At 51.5% G+C, this 19,774-nt stretch overlaps 1 protein-coding gene across 1 annotated transcript in view; it reads right to left on the bottom strand.

Annotated features, from left to right (window-relative positions):
* The window catches only part of TENM4 (teneurin transmembrane protein 4), a 379,161-nt gene extending 360,669 nt beyond the window's left edge, over nucleotides 1-18,492 (bottom strand). Inside the window, exons 1-2 of the mRNA XM_044258440.1 lie at nucleotides 18,211-18,492; nucleotides 13,746-14,015 (exon numbers count right to left, since the gene is read on the bottom strand). Coding sequence (XP_044114375.1) covers nucleotides 13,746-14,015; nucleotides 18,211-18,433 — 493 coding nt within the window. The 5' untranslated portion in view covers nucleotides 18,434-18,492. The remainder of the gene's footprint in view (nucleotides 1-13,745; nucleotides 14,016-18,210) is intronic.
* Between the last annotated feature and the right edge of the window lie 1,282 nt (nucleotides 18,493-19,774).

Genomic DNA, 19,774 nt, shown 5'->3' with positions numbered 1-19,774 from the left:
TTCCTAATCTGCCAAAAACAAAATGCCAACCTTACAGAGATATTAAGAGGCTGAAATGAGATTAGGTAAAGAGGCTCATGTTTCCACGACCAATAATAAGGACTACATAAACAACGTGTATTATTTCTTGAGCCATATTTTTAAATAAGTATTTAATAGTACTTGCTTCATATAATTGTGCTGAGTATTAAATAATTTTCATTATTATCTTCCTGAGATACTGAGATTTACCATGGACACAGGTCACTGAAGGCTCTGGAAGCAAGCCGCCATCCTGGTATTGTGGGTCTGTTCCCTTGTCTCTTGATTTGGGACGAGAAGGACAAAAGCACAAAGCAGTCCCCGGCAGCCAGGAGCCAGCCGGGCTCTCTCCTGTTGGACAATCTCACATATCTGCTTCTGATGGGGGCTCTGACTGGAACAGACGAAGACAAAAACCACTCTGTGATCATGCCTCTAACTCCAACAAAACTGGAACTCTGTCCAAACCAAGCCACAAAATGACCGAGCGTCCCCCCGATCCGGGATACTGTGGGTCACGGCTGCTGCTCTGGCAGTTACCACTTGACCTGACTTCATTCTTTCTGGGTTCTATAGAAGATATAAGACACCAAGGCACAGTTACCTCTGCCACCTGACAGTAGCCAATCCAGAGCAAAGCGTTCTTCCTTGAACCCAGCCCCAAATCACCTGACATGGGGCCAAACCCTGTACACTCCTTCTCACACCCTCTGCTGGGCCCCGCAAAGGCTCCCCAGGTTGTGCCTTTGTTCTCACTGGAAGGAGTCCACAAACCCCACTCAGCTACTGGGGAACTTCTGGTGGTTTCTGGCTGGAAGGCATTAAAGATATTTTGATGTTTCCCTGCCCTAGTAGAGGGCTGACTTAGAGTTGAGGGGGTCTGGGACTTTTCTACACATGACCACCAGGTAAAGCTTTCCCCCCTAGCCTGTTTCTGAATCAAGCAGGAATCCTGGCCCCAGGACCCTGAGCATTATTATTATTATTATTATTGCTGTTGGAATTCCTGAAAACAGTGTTCCAGGATGGGTAGGTAGTGTGAGGCCACTGTGATGGCCACTCTCCTTCCTGGGCTCCTGTCCCAGCTTTTGCCGGGCAGATGCTCGGCACCATAAGGAGTCCTGGGAATCATTTTATTCCGGCACGGTTTCTTCTCCTGGCCACCCAGGGTCATTCCCGGCACTCACGTAATACTCTGCAGGATACTGCCTGGGTCCATGCCACTCTTCCTCACACCCAGAGTCCCGGGTCAGAGCTCACACCAGCTTCCCCATGGCATTTGTGGGGCACCAGCGGGCCGCCCACCACATGTTGCTGGGTGCTTACGGCTGTGCATGCGGCTTCACCACAACCCGCCCCCCGCCCCCAGCTCATCTATCCAACTGCAGACCAAGGAGCCCTGGCCCCGGGCCCACTGTGACAGCATTTAGACACACGTCTCTCTTCCTGCAGAAGATCCATCAGGTCATTTTCTCTTCTCCCGTGTTGCCCTAGTAGTCAACTTTCTCGGTGAAGCAAGGTCTCATGACGTGGGTAATCACACTCTGAGTGTTACGACATGAAAGAGAAAGAGCAAAGGACTACAAAGCTGTCCTGAGAAGTCCACACTGGGTGGTCTGCTAGGGTGACTCCCGAGTTACACGCGGCTCACGCAGGATAGTCAGCACCAGGGGCTGAGAAACGTCTGCTGGCAAGGATGGCCCTAGGCAGCAGTCCAGGAACATGACTGGTAAACAGGTCCGTACCTGACATTAAAACTTCCCTAAAGGGAAAGAGTGGCTTTACGGTGCCTACACTGCGTGGACAAGTAATGGCAACCTTTCCTTCTGAGAGGCTAGAATCTGGGCATGAGCTAGGCAGAAGGCAGCGATGCGGCCAGCCATCTGATAAAATCCCTGGGCACAGGGTGGCTCTCGAGCTTCTCGGTAGACTGTGCTTTGCATGTCATTGCTACTTATTGCTGGGGACTCAGGCCCACCCTGTGTGACTCTGCTGGGAGAGAATGCTTGGGAGCTCGTGCCTGGTTTCCTCTGGACTTTGCCCTCAGCTCCTTTTCTCTTTGTTGGTTTGCTTTGTATCCTTCTGCTGTAATAAACCTCAGCAATGAGTCCCACTATATGCTTAGCCCCGTGAGTCCTTCTAGTGACTCACTGAGCTTTGGGCACTGCCCCCCCCCCATTCCCCACACGTGAGCTCCAAGTTTGAAGGTCCATTGTCAGGGTTCAAAGTCAGGGTGTGGGCTCAGGTGCTGGGACCAGGGAGATAATGTGATAATTTATGAAATGCTGGGTATTAAAGGACATTGTGAGCTATTACACACTCCCTAAATGTGAGTAATAATGGCCCAGTGCCACAGCAGATTTTTGAAGAGCTTTTTAAATCTAGCTGGGGAAAAAAATGACATAATATTTTCTCCAAATAAAATGCATCTTTCAGCGCTGCTAACTCTAGGGCTGAGGTAATGAATGATGGAAAGTTGTAGATGCACACAGAAAGAAGGGTAAATCCCCTGGACTTGAGCAGTCTCTCTCTCTTTGTGTGACCAAGTGAGGCTACAGGAGCAGAGAGATGCCTGGGGCGTCTCACTTCTGATGTGTTGTCTGCCTTCTGACTTAGCCCATTTGGTTCCTATCCAAGAGTTTCCTCTGCATTTTCACAGCCCACTTCTCGCCCAGGATGGCCACTCTCTCCTCCCTCTTCCATCTTTACAAGCAGCTAGAATGGCAAACGCTCACCCTTTGTTTATACCACACTTGAAACTGGGCTTGTTCCATACGATTATTTCCTTTTTGGAGGCACATTCAGAAAAGCAATTTGTTTTGTAGCCAAGGTCCGACAAAGCTGAACACAGGAAACTAATTTCAGAGCTGGGTAGTGGAGGGAAAAGTCCTCTTCATTGTTTGGAACATAAAGGATTCACCTCCTTATCTGAAGGGAAGTTGCTTCTTGAACAGATAGCCTGGGCTGAGATCTTTCTCACCGCACAGCCTGGGAGCAACTGGCCGGAGGCAAATCAGGCCTCGGTGGCTGGGGGGGCCCTTATTGGCAGAGAGAGACAGGCTGACCAGCCGCCAGTTCCCGTTATGGACGGCAGTGTGTGGGTGTGGGGTCAGAGGGGCCTGGGACTGGATTCCATCCCACCACTTTGCAGCCCCGTGATCTTAGAGCACTTCCAAAACAAGGAGGATGGAGTTATCTGCCCCCAAGGTTGTTGCAAATGTTCAACAAGATGAGAAAACACTCTGTCATTCCCAGAGTGCTGCACGGTTAACAACAGTGTAAGCTCACACAGCCCTTTCTGAGTGCCAGGCACGATTCCATGCGCTTCAGTCTCTGAGCTCATTTAATTCTCATAACCACTCTATGAGGCAGAGAGGAGAATGATGCCCATTGTGCAGGTGAGGACACTGAGGCACAGAAAGTTTCAGAAGCTTGCTTGTGTAACACAGTGTGACACAGCAAGGAAGCCAAAGGGCTGTCTGACTCCGGAGCCAGTGTTTTCAAATGTGAAACATCAAGGGTTTTGTTTGTTTTGTTATTGTGGAGGCGATGGTCTTGCATATCGGCACCCCCCCCTTTTTTTAAAAAGATTTTATTTATTTATTTGACAGACAGACATCACAAGTAGGCAGAGAGGCAGGCAGAGAGAGAGGGAAGCAGGCTCCCTGCTGAGCAGAGAGCGCGATGCGGATCTCGATCCCAGGACCCTGAGATCATGACCTGAGCAGAAGGAAGCGGCTTAACCCACTGAGCCACCCAGGCGCCCTATCGGCCCCTTTTAAACCCACCAAGTCACTGGCAGTCAGGCACGCAGATTAGTTTTGCAGGTCTGTCTCTGTGAGGCAACCGGCAGGGTTAAGAGGTCTGGATTTTGACAGTCCCGTGTGAGGTACCAGCTTTGTGACTTCCCGGCTGGCAAGTTCCTGAAGCTTTTGAAGGTTGTCTTTGTCAGCCGGGGCTGCCATAACAAAACGCCACAGACCAAGTGGCTTAAGCGACAGAAACGTTTCTGACAGCTGCGGAGGGTGCCAGCACAGTGAGGTTCTGGTGAGGGCTGCCCTCCCACCGCGAGCTCCCATGGATCTCCCTCAGCACACTCTTACAGAGAGAGCAACGTCTCACTCTTCCTATGAAAGCATTAGTCCCATCATGAGGGTCTCACCTTCATGACCTCATCTAACCCTAATTACCTCCCCAAAGCTCCATCTCCAAATACCCTCACAGCAGGGCTTGGAGCGTCAGCATATGAATTTTGGGAGGGACATCATTCTACCCCAGTGCTGTCCATGGTAATTTGCCCCCTTTGACCTCTCCTGTTGAAATGTTTTCTGTGGTTCCTTCCAGCCTTCAGGAGAGAAAGGCTGAGCTCTTGAGCCGGTAGTTGTGAACTGTCCTCCACCATGATGGGAGCTAGCTTTTCTCTCTTTCTTCTCCTCTCATGTCCCATTTGCTTGGCCATGCTGTTTCTTGAATAGTGCACACAGCTAGTATCAGACCTGAGGCTTCTGACTGCTAGTTTAGTGCTTTTTCTTTTTGCCATTGCTGCTCTCCCACTGTCACAAGAAGCTGGGCCTTCCAATTTGGGAGGAGTTTGGGGGAGGGTCTGGCCTCCTCTGAGACCGCTTCCCTAAAGAGGTACGTGGTGGGGTTTGCACAGAGACCAGTTCCGCATCCTGGGAGTGGCCGCGGTTAAACTCTCTGCTCTGTGCTTCATGTATCAAGCCTCCATGAACTCCCAGGAGCCCTTCCCCTGCTTTGTTCCACAGGCTTCTCTCCAGCCTGAAGTCAAAGGAAAGAAAGCCATTTCTATACTGTGGTCCATCTGCCTGGCTTGATTAGTGTGTAATTGAATTTGTAATCAAGATCCACCAGTTGGGGGAAGCCAAATTTCACTCGACATGTTGCTGTCTGGGGTTCTTCTCCAGTTGCCTCTGTGCTGAGCGGAGACCCAGAGGGCCCTGTGGATTCAGGGATGACCCTTCCAGCCCCCTGGGACTTCCTGAATCAGCTCTTCCCATCTGGGGGTCAGCTTTCCCTGCTGTCCTCACAGCTTATAGCGACCCCAGGGCATATGAGCCACCCCGTTGGCCATTTTCACAGGAGAAATGGCTGGGATCTACAGACCAGGGATGCCAGCTGTCCCTATACAAGCTACGTGACACTGGACAAACCAATCTGATCCCTAAACCCAACTGAATCACGAAGCCCTGCCAAATCTCTTCTCGTTCTCAGTAAAGGAACCCCCCAAATACAATGTCAACACTTTTGGAACAAGACTCTGACATCATGAATCGTGGACTCTTTAGGCTGAGGGGTTCTTGAAGGAGAGGAATCGACACGTACAAAGTCCTGCTACATGCCTGGTACCATCTTTTAAACTTACTCTCACTCTCACTCATCTCCTAAATAAGAAAAATATTGTATGGTATAACCTCCTACCAATGCTGTGTGTAAAGCAGAATTAAATTAAAAATCACAAAACAACTGACCTTACTATGCGTTATGAACTGTATTCTCCTCTTCTCTCTTCTCTTTGTTACTACAATTCTAAATGCTGGTGAGGAGCCCCACCTTTTATTTAAAGATCAGTCATGACCCACAATTTGGAACACACTGTGCTGTTTCTTTCACACCTACAGTCTCCTTGCAGGCCTGTTACAACTTTGGGAGCTCAGCACTCATGTGTTCCCATTTTACAGGTGAAGAAACCAAGGCTCAGTGAGACTCGGGAGGTTGCCCCAAAACCATCCAGTTGCTGAGTGGCTAAGCTGGGATTCCGAGTTCAACTCCAAAGACCGTTCTCCTTCCAAGTCATCTTGCTGCCTGAGATTCCAAAAACCCCATCTGGCTGATGGGGAAACTAATGCCCGAAGGGGAGAAGGGAGAGAGGTTCAAGGTCATACCGGGACTGGTGACAGAGCCTAAAACTGACACCAAATTTGTCCCCGGACTCCACACACCCTGGCACTGGAACTAGGCTCCTGTGGGCAGGGAGCTCTTTTCCCGCCACCAACTACTCCTTGAGCCATTCTCCCCAGACAAAGCTGAACTTACTGATGGGGAAAAAAAAATGCCTGGAAAACATCTTCTCGTAGGACATTTGTCATTGTGCACATCATTGCTTCCATTGAATTGAAAATCGTGTTGGCTCAAATTGAAAGTAGAACTGTGGTTTGCTGAACCTCTCTGCACACAGCAGGTCCTAACCTAGTTTCAAGAATGCAATCTATCTTAATTTAGCATAGCTTTGAATCTCCCTATCTCTTTTCCTCTTCCCAAGTCAGAAGCCAGGTGCTCTTGTATTAGCATGCTCTGCCCACCAGGGAGAGCAACAGAGCACAGCCGGGGAGGGGTGGGGAGCGGACTGGGGCACATTTTAACTGGGCCAGGACTTCTTAAAGTCCTTTTACAAGGAACTCCCAAGAACAACAGTGTTAGTGGCTGTCAGATACTGGCTTCTAGATCACAGGTCATTCTAGCAGATGTGATGTTAGGGAGAGGAGGCCCTGTGTTAGACTTTACTAAGGCAGTCTGAGCAGAAGGAAGGGCTAGAATTAATGGGTGAAGGAAAGCCAAAATTATAACTCCCCCCCAAAAAAAAGAAAAGAAAAAAATGGTGTCACGAATCTCATGAGGGGATAGGGCAAGGCTGGGAGTGGGGGTCAGGAAGCAAGGTTAGAAACTTGGAATGTGGTATGAAGAATGAGCAAAGGCTGTGGTTCACGACCAAGGCCACCAAAGAGCATGGGATGTGGCATGAGAGGAAGGAGCCCATCTTAGTCACAGAACCTGAGTATGGAGGTCCTCCTCACAAGGCCCTGGGTAGACCAGGGAAGAGGTCACTTGCTCCCTTCTTCAGGCCCAGATCCCGTCTTCACTGCCTGCAACCTCCCTCTTTGTCTGAGTCCCCATTCTCTTTCTCCCAGATTATAGCAATAATAATAGTAGCCCACCAGGGTCTAACTCAACATAGCTTCCAGAATGTTCCTGTGCTAGCATTCGTCAGAGCCTGTCACTCCTCAGCTCAGGACCCTCCCGCGTTTGCTCGTGCAATGCCCTGCCCCACATCATCTCTTTGACCTCCTCCCCTACTCCAACCACAATGGTCTCGTCGCTTTTCGAACAAGCCAGACACACTTCTGCCTCAAGGCTCTTGAACCTGTTTTTCCTTCTGCCAGGACCGTGTCTCATCCAGACATCCTCACCACTCATTCCCATGCCTCAGGTATCATCTTCTTCGAGAAGCTTTGTTTGGCCACCATACTGAGAACTGCAGCCTAGCTCTCACCCTGGAATTCCCTGTCCCCTTTTCTGTAACACTTATCATCCGGAAACATCCTGCATCATGTAGTTTTCATACTGGTTGATCGTCAGTCTCCTCACTGGGGAGTGGGTAGTTTTGCCTGTTTTTTTTTTTTTAAGATTTTATTTATTTATTTGAGAGAGAGAGAGAGAGAGAGAGAGATCACAAGTAGGCAGAGAGGCAGGCAGAGAGAGAGAGAGGGGGAAGCAGGCTCCCTGCTGAGCAGACAGCCCGATGCGGGGCTCGATCCCAGGACCCTGAGATCATGACCTGAGCCGAAGGCAGAGGCTTAACCCACTGAGCCACCCAGGTGCCCCAGTTTTGCCTGTTTTGATCATGCTGGAACCCCAAGATCTAAAACAGTGCCTGGCAATGTGGTAGGTGCTCAATAAGCCATTGGTAAATGACAGGTGATCCTGCTAACTTTCCAGCCCTCCCTCTGAGCACACTGTCCCCATATTCCTAGTTGTACCCCTATCTGCCAGACTCATTGTCCATCTTCATGCCTTGTCAGAACACCCTTTCTTTTCCCTTTTTACCTGTCAGTCTTTTCTACCCCTCAAAGCCCAGGGGGCCAGTACTTCTGGTTGGAATTTTTCTCTTAAACTTCTATGATCCTACTTAAAATGTCTTTTCTCCAGGACCTCACAATCTGAGAATGGCCCGGTATGATCTCCAGCTCCAAATCAGCTCTAAGGGGTTATGGATTCTGTCTTTCCTGCAAGCTTCCAATACTGACGAAGAACTTTATGTTCTGGAAACATTGAGAATCACCTCCCAGATTTTATATATATATATGGTACATGTTGAACTAACAAAAAAGTTTCTATAAAACAGAGCAAGCTGTAGAGTGCAGTGGTCAGGAAAGATAATGGGCACTGGAGAGAAGCAGATTTGGACTCAAACCCTGGTGCCACCATTTATTAGCTGTGCAAACTTCAGGAAGTCACCTAGCCCCTCTGAATTTGTTTCCTTGGCCAGAAACTGAGGAAAGGTTGAGTCAATGGGCTTGATGTCCCTAAGGGGCTTCTAGCTCCTTGATTCTCAGATTCCCAAATTCTCTAATAGGCCCTTTCTAATCCTTTATGGAACTCGGGGCTTTACAGCCCTCATTTTACTGCCCAGTCAGAGAGTCTAATCCCTAATTCCTTTGCATTCCTGGGAGGGAGCGTGGGCCAGCTCATGGGAAGAGAAGTCAAATGTGGATGTCTAATCCCTACTCAAGCCAAGGGGGCCTGGCTTCCTATCCTACAAGATGGCTGGGTAGCTGCCGTATTCTGGCCACTTAGGGAATTAATGATAGATATTCTTATAGATTTTTTAAACCATGTCTCATGAGCATGGAGCCAGGGAGGGTGGAGGATAAATTGAGTTAAACTGGTAATGAGCTTCTTTCTCACTGTGCTTTGGAGATGCTCACCTAATCTTCTGACTCTGAATAAGCAATTTGGCTGCCTAATTAGGTTAACCAATAATTTCCCTTTTGACACCTAGACTGTGTGATAATTTGGGGGTAACCGTGATTCTGTTTCATCGTCTCTTTTCTGGATGCATTTCTCAGTTTGCCTCTGGGATTAAAGCACAGAGTAAATTCTCACTATTCCCCAGACCTACCATGCCTCTTCACACATCTCTAAGCCCCGGCTTGTGCAATTGCCTGTGCTGGGAACGCCTCTCTCAGAGCCTTGATGCTCAGTGAAATCCTACTTGGCCTTCAAGCCCAGGTGCATAAGAAGAAGGAATGAGCCTTTGCACCCTCAGGGTGACACCAATGGCTACTTTCACCATCATGCTACAGCTCCTTGAAAAATTAATATTAAGAGCTAGCATCAATTAAGGACCAACACAGACCACACGCTTCACATGCTTCCCCACATGCTTCACTATGTTGTAGCACAGGCTTATAGCAACACGTCAAGGAAAGATGATATGCCTTTTCTGTTGTTGTTTTTTTTTAATTATTATTGTGGTAAAACACATATAACCCTTTAAACCAGGGCTAAGCATACAACTCAGTGGCATTAAGTACATTCACACTGCAGTATGGCCATCAGACTCTTTTTTTGCAGAATTTCTGCAACATCCCTAACCGAAACTCTGCATCCATTAAACACCAACTCCCCATCCCCTTCTTCTCCGTCCCTAGTAACCACAGCTGTGTTGTTTCAGAAATGAGGGAACTGTGAATTGGGGAGGACGGGGGACTCACCCAAGGTTTCAGAGCCGAATGTGGCACTGTGAGGCTATGAGGCCGGGTCTCCTCGCTAGACTCCAGAGCACTGCTCTTTCGACCCAGCCATGGTGCCTGCTATCCCTCCACTGTAGACAGAGACACAAGGACGTCTGTCATGTCTCCACCTCCCTGCTATTCATCCAGTCTCCTGATTCCAGAATAATGCCCAGCACACCAAGGGAGCTTGGGATAGATGGAGAACAAATGTCAACAGGAATCTACAACAGAGACGTCGTGACCCAGTGGTTGGGAATGGAGCTCGGACCATAACCATTGCTTTGTGAAAAAACACTTATTGAGCGCCAACTGTGTGCCTGGCTTGATGCCAACATCTTGTTGTCCCTTAGCTTGCTGGCCCCACCTCAGCAGGAGAGGCCCGAGGGCTGGCTCTGCCTGATGGCCCTGGGATGGAAGATTTGTGTTTCCGTTACCCAGTCAATCCTGTATTTATTTTAGATATTAAGCAGTGACATAAAAGCTGCTGACATTAACCTTCAGGGGCAGAAATTGCCTTTAATGGACCCCATAAAAGTTATTATTGATGGCAGCTGCGTGCAGCATCACTGTGACCTCAGCAAAAGCCTCCACCACTATCAATACTGTTGACAATTACTATTGACTAATGCAAGGCCAGGCGGGGAGGCAGAATGGATGTTCCTTCCCATGGCTGGAAGTCGCTGTGGGTTACTTTGCATTCCACCTTTGGTAAGGATCTCGGAGAACTTGGTCACACATTTGAGAGTCCAGCACTTACTGATTCAAGTGGAGCTGGGCAAAGCACTCAGATTATAGGATTGGGGAGATCTGACTTCCCACCCTGGCTAAGCTGACCTGCTGACTTAACCACCCACATAGTTTCTGCCAGGTCAGCCGACCTTTGTGGAGCCTCAGTTTTCCCATCTGGGAGATGGGAATGCCATGGCATCATCATGAGGATTAATGGCAATCACAAGTGAGCAGGCTTGACACAGCAGGCCCTCAGTGTGGCTCCCCTGTACTCCCAAAGAGCAGCCACACAGTGAGGGGCTGGCCAGTGCACCCAGTGTGACAGAGCCCTGTTCTGGTAGTAAGACCTGAGTTCTCATCGAAGAAGAAGAATTGGGGCTGGAGAGGAATGCAAGACAAAGAGAGGAGGGCAGGAGAGGAAGACAGAGATGAGAGGGCCAGGGAGAAGAGAGGGAGAGCAGCCAGGACAGAACCAGACTCCTGGGAAGGGCCTGGCTCCAGCTCTTTCCATCGTCACCTCGCAGGCCCCTCAGCTGCAAGTTGGAGAGACAACGGTGTGAACAAGAATGCTGTCGACCTCCTCCGCAGATAAAAGGGAGTCATTCCTGTGGCGCATGCACTGCCTGTACGATTTCCTGTCACTAGCTGGACCCAAGTAGGACACAGCTGTGAGTATAGCTTCCCACCTCTGGGCAGGTGGACAGGGACATGGGCATCTGCGGGTGTCTGGGCTCGGGGAGTCTGGGCCTGGAGGGGCTGTGGAGGCCAGGGGGTCTTCGTGAGGCTCATCTGCCCACCTTCACCTGCTTGTCTGCCCTGAGTACAGCGAGGCCTAAGGGCTGCAGCCAGTATCAAAACAAACGATCAGAAGGAGGAGGTGGCCTGGCCAGAGGAAGCAGGCAGCCATTTCCCGTCCCCGTTATCAAAGGCTGAAGCTTTTCAGGCTCCTCGACTCTGTCATTATCACCCAACAGAGGCTTAATTCGGCTGTAATTCAGCTCTCAGGGAATACACAATAATGTGGGCGGTGTGCAACTCACTCTGTCATGACTTTATGGAAAAATGATCATTTGTCACCATGGCAAGAAGCCTTCAAAAGGACAAACAACCTCAGCCTTTTGCTGCAGAGGGAATGCACTGGCACCAGGACTATGAGAAGAAAGATTCTGGAGCCATACAGGCCTGAGTTCAAATCCTATCTTGCTAGCTGTGTGACTGGCAGATATCTTAACCCCTTGGTGCAGTTTCCTTATTCTGTGCAAAGGGGATAAAAAAACCCTACTTCAAAGGGGCGTTGTGGGGGCGGAGAGATGAAATATGAGAACTAGAGCACCAGCACTGTGCTTGGGGTCTACCATTCAGCAGCAGCTGCTCACTGACGGTGTCACTACTATCCTTTCCTTCTTGAGCACCTTCATCTGAATGTAAGCACCTCGGGTTCCAGAACCCCACATCCAGAAAGGCCTGGAGGTCATCCAGCCCAGTTATTCCCAAAGATGTTCATCCGAACACTGAACCCATCAGACACTCTGAGAACAAAGGGTTCCATGCTCCAATCAACTGGGGGAATGCGGCCTCTATCGCTCCTTGGTGGTTTACCCGTTAGCATGCACATTTTAATAGATTAAAGGCTCTGACAAGTCCTGCAGTAAAGAAATTGGTTTGAATTCATTCAACGTAGTGTTTCTCACATTATTTGACCACAGAGTGCTTTCTTACTGTCATCCCTTCACCAACCTAAGCACTATTAACATTCTAAGATATAGGAAATGCAGATTTGGTTGAAACTGCTTATTTTATAGTTGAGGAAATGGAAGTCCAGAGAAAGGATCCAACTTATCCAGTGGCACACCCCAGGGCAGTGATGGAACTGAGGTTTCCAGCCTCCTAATCAGAGACCATTTTCTCTGTATAGGCCTTACACATCAAGTCCCTGCTCTGGTTCAGCGCATGGTGGGAGTGGTGGGAGAAGGGGCTGCTGGCTTGGCTTGGGCCTTAATGAGAAGGTGGATGGACAGTGGGTGGCTTGTCATTGCAGAGGGGGGTATCTCCTTCAGGTACTTAGGTCACTGGCCCACTCACAGGGCTGGTTGGGGGCCGAGGGAGGGAGACAATGCCAAGCCAGCATCTGGGCACTGCTTCTCCCCTACCCCTCAGACAGGTGCACAGGTTCCCTAGGAAACCTCCGAGCTCTCCGGGAGAGATGGTGGAATGGGTATTCGGAACTCTGCTGTACCTGACTCTTTCGGGAAATAAATTTCCCACCTGACTCTGACTTTCCCTGGGCTCCTGCCTGACTCCAAATCTGGGATTGTGCTGTGCATAACCCAGCTAGAGCCTCCTTTTCAAAGACTAAACTGCCTTAACCTTCGCCTCTGACATGGTCCCCACCCTGAGTCTGGGGAATCCTGGACAGCGATCACCAAGAGCCTGCATTTGGAGTCGGAAACCAGTAGGGGGCACCGGTGCCCGGCTTGGCCCAGTTTTCACTCACATTGCCCTTCTCACTCTGGTACAGGCGCACCAGCAGACCCCCTCATCAGACTTCTGAGAAACAAAAGCCCTCTCCTCCCCTGGGCAGAGAGGCTGTCCCTGGTCTCTGCCACCCGCCCCCCCAGGACTTAGTTGCTAGACCCAGCAGGTGGCTCCTCAGTTCTGCCCTGCGTCCACAGAGCTGCCTGGAGCATGGCGGGGAACAAAGCCCCAGAGAAGGGAGACTGCTTGAGCAGCGCCCCGCAGGGCTGTGTCTAACCCTAGAGCCCCTCGGACACCTGTTAACAAGGTCCCAAAAGGAAGGAGGCAAATTCTGAAACCAGGTTCCCTTCCTTTCACCTGAAAAAGGAGGCGTGTGAACTAGCTGCCTTCTTCTTTTCCCACAGCATCACTCGGGCTTTGGAAGAAGGGCTGCAGGGTGAGACGGGGCTAGAGAGTCCACAGCCTGTGTGGCCCCAGATCTGCAGCTGAGATCAAGGGAAAGCAGGAGCAACCCCTCAAGTTTTGTGACCCTGATGTGACAGATTCTGCTGAAGGCCGTGCTGTGACCAGCATAAGACCCTGGGGCAGGGTGCACCTGTGGCAACTGCCCAGGACGGCGGAGCCCCTGGAGGCTGGAGACTGAGCAGAATTCAGGCAGGACCAGACACGGCTGACATGACGGACAACAAGCCGCCGGGGACTGGTTACCGCTGCTCCCCCATACAGAGGCACCTTGCAAGTAACCGCCCCGGGCCTTAGGCTCCCCCCGATCTGAAAACGAAGAACAGCGACCCAGTCTCTGGCGTGTCACCAGCGGGTGGGTATTTCATGTGACCGTGCAGAGGCTCTGACTTCTGACCCCTGAGAGCAAAGCAATCTTTCACCAACGTCACCCAAGCCCCCGCAATGGAGCAGAAAATCAATATCGTCATGAAAAGCCTGGCCTCAAGATCCAGGCGCCTGGCATGGGGCACGCAGGCCACTCACCGGTCTCGGTGTTCTCGTGCTCCGTGTCGGTGAGCGTGAGGTTGGAGTTGGCTCGGCTGGACAGGCAGGAGCTGCGCCCCGATCGTGTGCTCCGGCCCCACAGCCGCACGGGGTGCTCGGGGGACAGCACGGTATCGGCCTCCACGTCGGCGTCGGAGCTGGCCCCCATGGAGTAGCCACAGTGCGGGAGGCCTATGTCTGTCCGGTACAGGGTCCCATGAGGGGGTGTCACCTCTCCCAGCCCCAGCTCCCGCAGGCTGAAGTTGGCTCCTGGGAGGAAAGGCAGGTGAACTTGGTTAGGGTCATCCCGCCAGAAACCGGACCCCTCAACGCGGATTCACTGTTGTCTTTGGAGCTGGCGTGGTGTTCCCCGCACAGGCCTCTTTGCCTAAATGGCTTCTCTGCCCCTCCCCCATCAGCCCAACCCCTCCACATCCTTTAAGGCCTACCTTGTACAGCACCTCCCTCGTGAAGTCGCCCCTAACACCTACACCCTGCGGGGCAGTCATTGCTTCTTGCAGTCAAGCTCCCTCCAAGAGTCCTTGGCCCCAGGCATCCCACACAGTAGGGCCACTTCCGCTGCTGCTGCCCTCAGTGGATGCAGGGACCATGTCAGACTCATTCCTAAATGCCCCTGCCCAGCACTCAGTACGGGCTCAAGAGATGTCTGTTAAATTGATGTCCAGTCCAGGGAGGACCTGGCAGAAAGCTGCACTCCTGAGGAGGGCAGATGTCTAGTTGAGGGGATGCAGATGGCTGCCCTGGGACCCAAAGGTCCTTTCTGCCAGGCCAGGAAAGCCTGGAGCATGACAAGGAAGATGGGCACTGGCAGAGAAAAGTGGGCCTCACGCAGGCCATGGGATCTGCCTTCCGCTTCTTCAAGCCATGTGGGGCTGGGACTGTGGCGGGAATCTGAAGGCTTTGGAGTAATCCAGGGAGCCCAGTGCACAGCCAGAGCTGGGCTGCTGAGAGAACTGGAGGGCTCAGGAAGGCCTGGAGATGTCCAGGACTGAGGCCAGGGAAGACACAGGTGAGGGGAGTTCACCCGGCGATTTGTATTTGAGTAATATTTCCCCTTCCATGGGAAACACAGCGTCCAGGTTACACCTGAATGTTCATTCAATGTCCATTCAAGGACAGCTTCTCCCATATTTCTAATATTCCCATGAGTATTTTGGGGACGAGAAAGAGGGGTGAACAAAGGCACCAACAGCCATATCCCAATTAAACTAATGATCTGGGAAATGGCTTTCTAATCAGGTAGCACTCACATCCAAACCAATTCCAGCTGGCTGTGGCCTTCAGCAACACACAATGAGGAGGGTGTGGTGCCAGATTTCATAGCAAGTGGGGCAGATACAACCAAAACCATGATTAAGGGTTGAAGTCCAAAGTGGGGAGATCCACGGAGAATGTTCTGGGAACACGGAGGTAGAGAGCGGGCGCTCAGAGGAGAGGTCTGCTGATGAAAGTGAACTTGGAGAACAGAGGAAGAAGAGATGTTCAGACTTGGAAGGATTCCTATAACCAAGGCGAGGGCTGAATAGGAAAGTCTTCAAAGGCAGGTGAGTAGTTCTCCTCGCCTGGTCCTGGAGGGGACCTGCCAGAGAGGAAGGAGGGGGAGCCAGCTGGGAGAGCTCTGGCCATAGTCACGGGGATCACTCTGCAAATCAGCTCTGTGCTCCAGAGGGTCCCAGGCGGCTCTGGGAGCAGCACCTCTGTCCTGGCACAGAGTGGGTGCTCAGTGCAAGTTGTAAGAAAAGAGACACAAAGTCTGGCAGGACTTTGGTGAATGGATAGAGAGGGAAGGAGGGGAACAGACACCACCTGGGCTCTACTGAAATGAGAGCTACAGTGGGACGAGGGGTGCCCCAAGCCTGGAGCTCAGGTGGTCCATGCTGCTGCAGCCTTAATGTGAGGCTGTAGTCATGGAACCGTTCTATATGGTGCGTACTACAATTGATGCCCGAGCCTCCTCCTGCCCTCTGCCCGCTGCCCGCTGCCTCTGCTCTGCTACTCCAGCCCCTTCCCTAAAAACAATGCCCAGCCTTCCCGTGATACAGCAGAGCAGGGACCACCGGCTCTGCTCAGTGGCCAGGCAGATGCTCAGGGTTGGTCAGGGCAGGGGTCAGACAGATGTTAAATATTCTGAATATCCCGCTATGTGCCCTTCGCTCCCCTTGTGTTCTCCTTCTAAGTAGAAGAAACTCGCAATTGGGGCCTAAATCCCCTCAGTCTGCATCCCACGCTCTCTGAACACCATTCGCTCTGCTTGCCCCATTTACCTCTCACTGCTCTCCCTTCTCCGTCCGTCTCATTCCCCGCCCCAACCCCAGCTCATATTCCCGCCTTGATGGGCTGGCCCTCACAAGGGAGGCCAGTCACACATCAGAACAACGTGAAATAAACAGCCCAGGCTGCATCCATTTCCATGTGGCTTGCCTGCCCTCCATGCCCTTTTAGGCAGCCAGACTCAGCATGAGTATGAATGAGCTGAGACATCTCATGAGGGCTGACTCTAAAGGCTCCCTGATCCCTGTGAGCCAGCCTAACATCCACCCCGCCACCCCCAGAGGTGGGAGTTTAGGAGATTTAGTTCATCAGATGTGAGAAGTCCTTATGATCTGTTCACTTTACATCCTTTTGGCCTCTTTCCTGAGATCCCAGGCACGGGTAGACGTACCACCCCTCTCAACATCAAGTTGTGCGATCTTGGGCTGGGGCAATCACCTGAGCCTCAAAGTTCTTCTCTTTAGAATGGAGACAATAACCTAGGATCTGCTACCCTCACAGAATTTTTAAGGATCTAGGGAGGTAATGGATAGGGAAGTACTTTGTTGAGTGCCATGGTCATGCCAGCCTGTGAGATGGGGATGCTTCTGACTTATTATTGATAAAGATGAGGGGGCTCTTCCATGCAGACTCATGTGCTAGGGTGACTCGCAGGCCAAATGGGGCTGGTCCGGGCTGGCTGAGCTCTAGCAAGCACAGGCAGAAGAGAGCTAGAAGAAAGCTTTGAGACAAGTTTGTCCCTTCCCTTCCTTGAGACCCAGAGCGGGCAATTCATGGTAGGCGGTCTTTATGAAGCATCTGCTCCGTGCCAGGCACTATGTCAAGGGCTTTATTTATAATCCTCATTAGTCCTCATGAGCACAAACTATTAGGAGGCATCACCGGTAACCCACTGCCCAGGTGAGGAAGCTGAGGCTAGTCAAAAGAGCAGATCCAGTATCCAAATCCAGATCTGTCACTTGCCAGTCTGAGCTCTAAACCATAAACCAGATAAGAGTTGAAGACCTTTCCTCTTTCAAGCCTGAGAGGCAGCCTTCCTGACAGGTCAGCTCTCACGTAATTTGGTCCTACAGAAGAGGCCAGTTGCATGCCAGGCTCTCAGAGGGGCTGTGTGTACGTGAGACCAGTTCCTCTTACCTCTGAGATCTGGGGCAAACGATTCAGCCTGGCATTGTTGTAAGGATTAGGTAACAATGCCAAAACAGATCTAAACTACACAGCACACAGCCCGGCTAATCCTGGCTGGAGGGGGAGCAGGTGGGGCAGAATTGGCCATTGGTAGCAGCCGGTCAGGCATCAGAGAGGCTCACAGCTCTTTCAGCAGAAGAACAGCAATCACTGATGCACCAGGGTAGGAAAGAAATACCACAGTGCTCGTGGGGATGACAAGTGGGTCTGCAGGGCTGGAGCCCTGGTGGGAGGATGTGGAGAGGTAGGGGATGAAAGAGTCCAGGGAGAAAAACGGATTGGGGAAAGTCCCTTATGCCAGGTAAAGGAGCACAGATTGAGGGCAGTGGGGAGTCATTGCCGACTTCACTCTAGCTGCAGTGCACAGAATGGCCCAAAGCGGGCAGTACCAGGTGAAAGGGGTGGTGGTCAGCCCTCCCGGGGGGATGACAGTGGTCTCAACTGGGACACTTGGCTGAGGGCGTGAAGAAGAGGGACGGATTTGAAAGGTATTTGGGACAGGCTCTAGTGACTACTATACTCAGGAAGTGAAGGAGAGGAGACAGGTGCCAGGATGTTAGGTCTTTCTCAGGAACGTGTTCCTCCCAAGGTTAGGACAGTGCTTGCTGCAAGGAAGGTGATTCTTTTGTTGAATGGATACATACATGTATCCATGTATGTACTTGATGTCTGCTTACCACTTCCACCACGCCGCTCTTCAGCAGCGGGAGACGACTCCAGCCCGTCTAACAGGTGAGGACTGAGGCCCGACGAGAGCTGGTGGCGGTGCCGAACTCAACCCCTGCTCCCAACCCCCTCTTTATGCCAACAGCGTGAAGATGAACAAGCTAAGAATGAGTTACCGGCAGGCTCTGACCAGATCCAGGAGCCGAAGGAGCCGAGGCCCGGCGCTGACCTGCGTCCCGCCCTCCCGCCTGCTCACGTGCCCGCGTGCCCACGCGCCCAGGTGCACACCTGCCCCCGGCCCCGCCCCTGTCGCCCTCACCTGCGCGGCAGAACTCCTCGGCCTCCTGCGGCACCATGTCCTTGACGCGGCCGCCATAGGCCAGGCGGGCATCCTGGTCATAGGCCTTCAAGGTCTCGCTGGAGCTGTAGGACTTCTGTGGAGCTTTGCCCTCCTCGCTGTCCGCGGACGAGCTGGTGTAGCGGCGCTCGGCGTCGCGGCGCCGGGTCAGCGAGCGGTACGGCTTTCTCTCCTTCACGTCCATGGCCTCCGGCCCGCGCTCCTCCACATCCACGAACAGGGGCCTCGCGGCACTCAGGGCCGAGTGGTCTGGAGCCAGGGAACCAAAGAAAGGGCAGAAGAGGTGTGAGCTCAGGCCCCAGGAGGCAGAGGCAATACCCTGGTCTGTCTCGCACCTGATTGGCCCTGAAAGGCTATGGAGGAGGGACTTAAGACTTGGGGAGGGGAGGGCACCGTTCCGCTGCCACACCCATGTTAGTAGCAGAGGGGCCCCTGCACCCAGGGTCTCTGATGATGAATCCGGTCCCCTTCTGCGGCTCTGCCCGTCCACCATGAAGACAACTCAGCCTCCGCCTGCCCACCACGAGGACACCTCAGCCTCCCTTCCAGCGATGAGTATCAAGGAAGTCGACAAAAAAGACCAGAGCACCCTGATTTTCATAATCTCTCTACATAGGAATCATGTATTTGTTCCCAATGTGTCCCCAACCGGGACAGGACCTGACACAGAGCAGAGGCTACTTAAGAATTTGTGAAATGAATGACCATACTCAGGCTCTGGGGTGAGCACTTAGCATGTATCTCTTCCCTACCAAGATCCCAAAGGCCCTCTCCAGGGCAAGGCTCAGCCTGCACTCCAGAGCAAACTCTGTTCATCTCGTTAAAGAACTCTTTAGACCCACTCAGATGGGTCCAAATGTCCTAACCTGGAAAGCCGTTTACTCAGCCCAAGAATGTCTGACGTTATCACTTGGTGTCTTTGGGATTTATCATGGATCCCAAGTGTCTACTGTAAACTTCCTTCTACATGTTTTCCATTATACTAAAAGAGTGCAAACATTTGTGATTTTATTGGTGCCCCATAATAACCATAAAGTGCATAAGACAACTATTTTCATTCCCATTTTATACATGGGGCAACAGTGACCCAGAGCCAAGGCCACAGGGTGCATTAGTAACCAAGCCAACATTAGTAGACTGACCATGACATGGGGTTGCAACTAGAGCCAATCAAGATGTAGAAGTGATACTTTTGGAGACCTAGTTCTCAAAATACCCCTGGAAATCATTTCTGGGACAAAGAGCCTGAGCCAGGATCCACAGAAATCAAATCACCTTACTGGGGCCCAAACTGAGGGTTCTGAGCTCTGGTTTCTTAATATTCAACTTCCCACCACTGGCCGACAAGATGACAGTTGGTCCTCTGAATGCCTGAGGGGCAGGGCTGGGCAGAAGACCAGTGATAATACTCCCTATGCCAGGATGTGTAAAACCTTTTGCCTGCAATCCATAGTTTGAAAAGCATCTTATATTGTGACTGGATATATATACTTATGTACATGAATGCATGCGTTTATATGTATAA

This window comes from Neovison vison, chromosome 7, assembly GCF_020171115.1.
Source record: "Neovison vison isolate M4711 chromosome 7, ASM_NN_V1, whole genome shotgun sequence".
NCBI classification, from domain to species: Eukaryota; Metazoa; Chordata; class Mammalia; order Carnivora; family Mustelidae; genus Neogale; species Neogale vison.
This window is presented reverse-complemented; position numbering and strand designations above follow the sequence as displayed.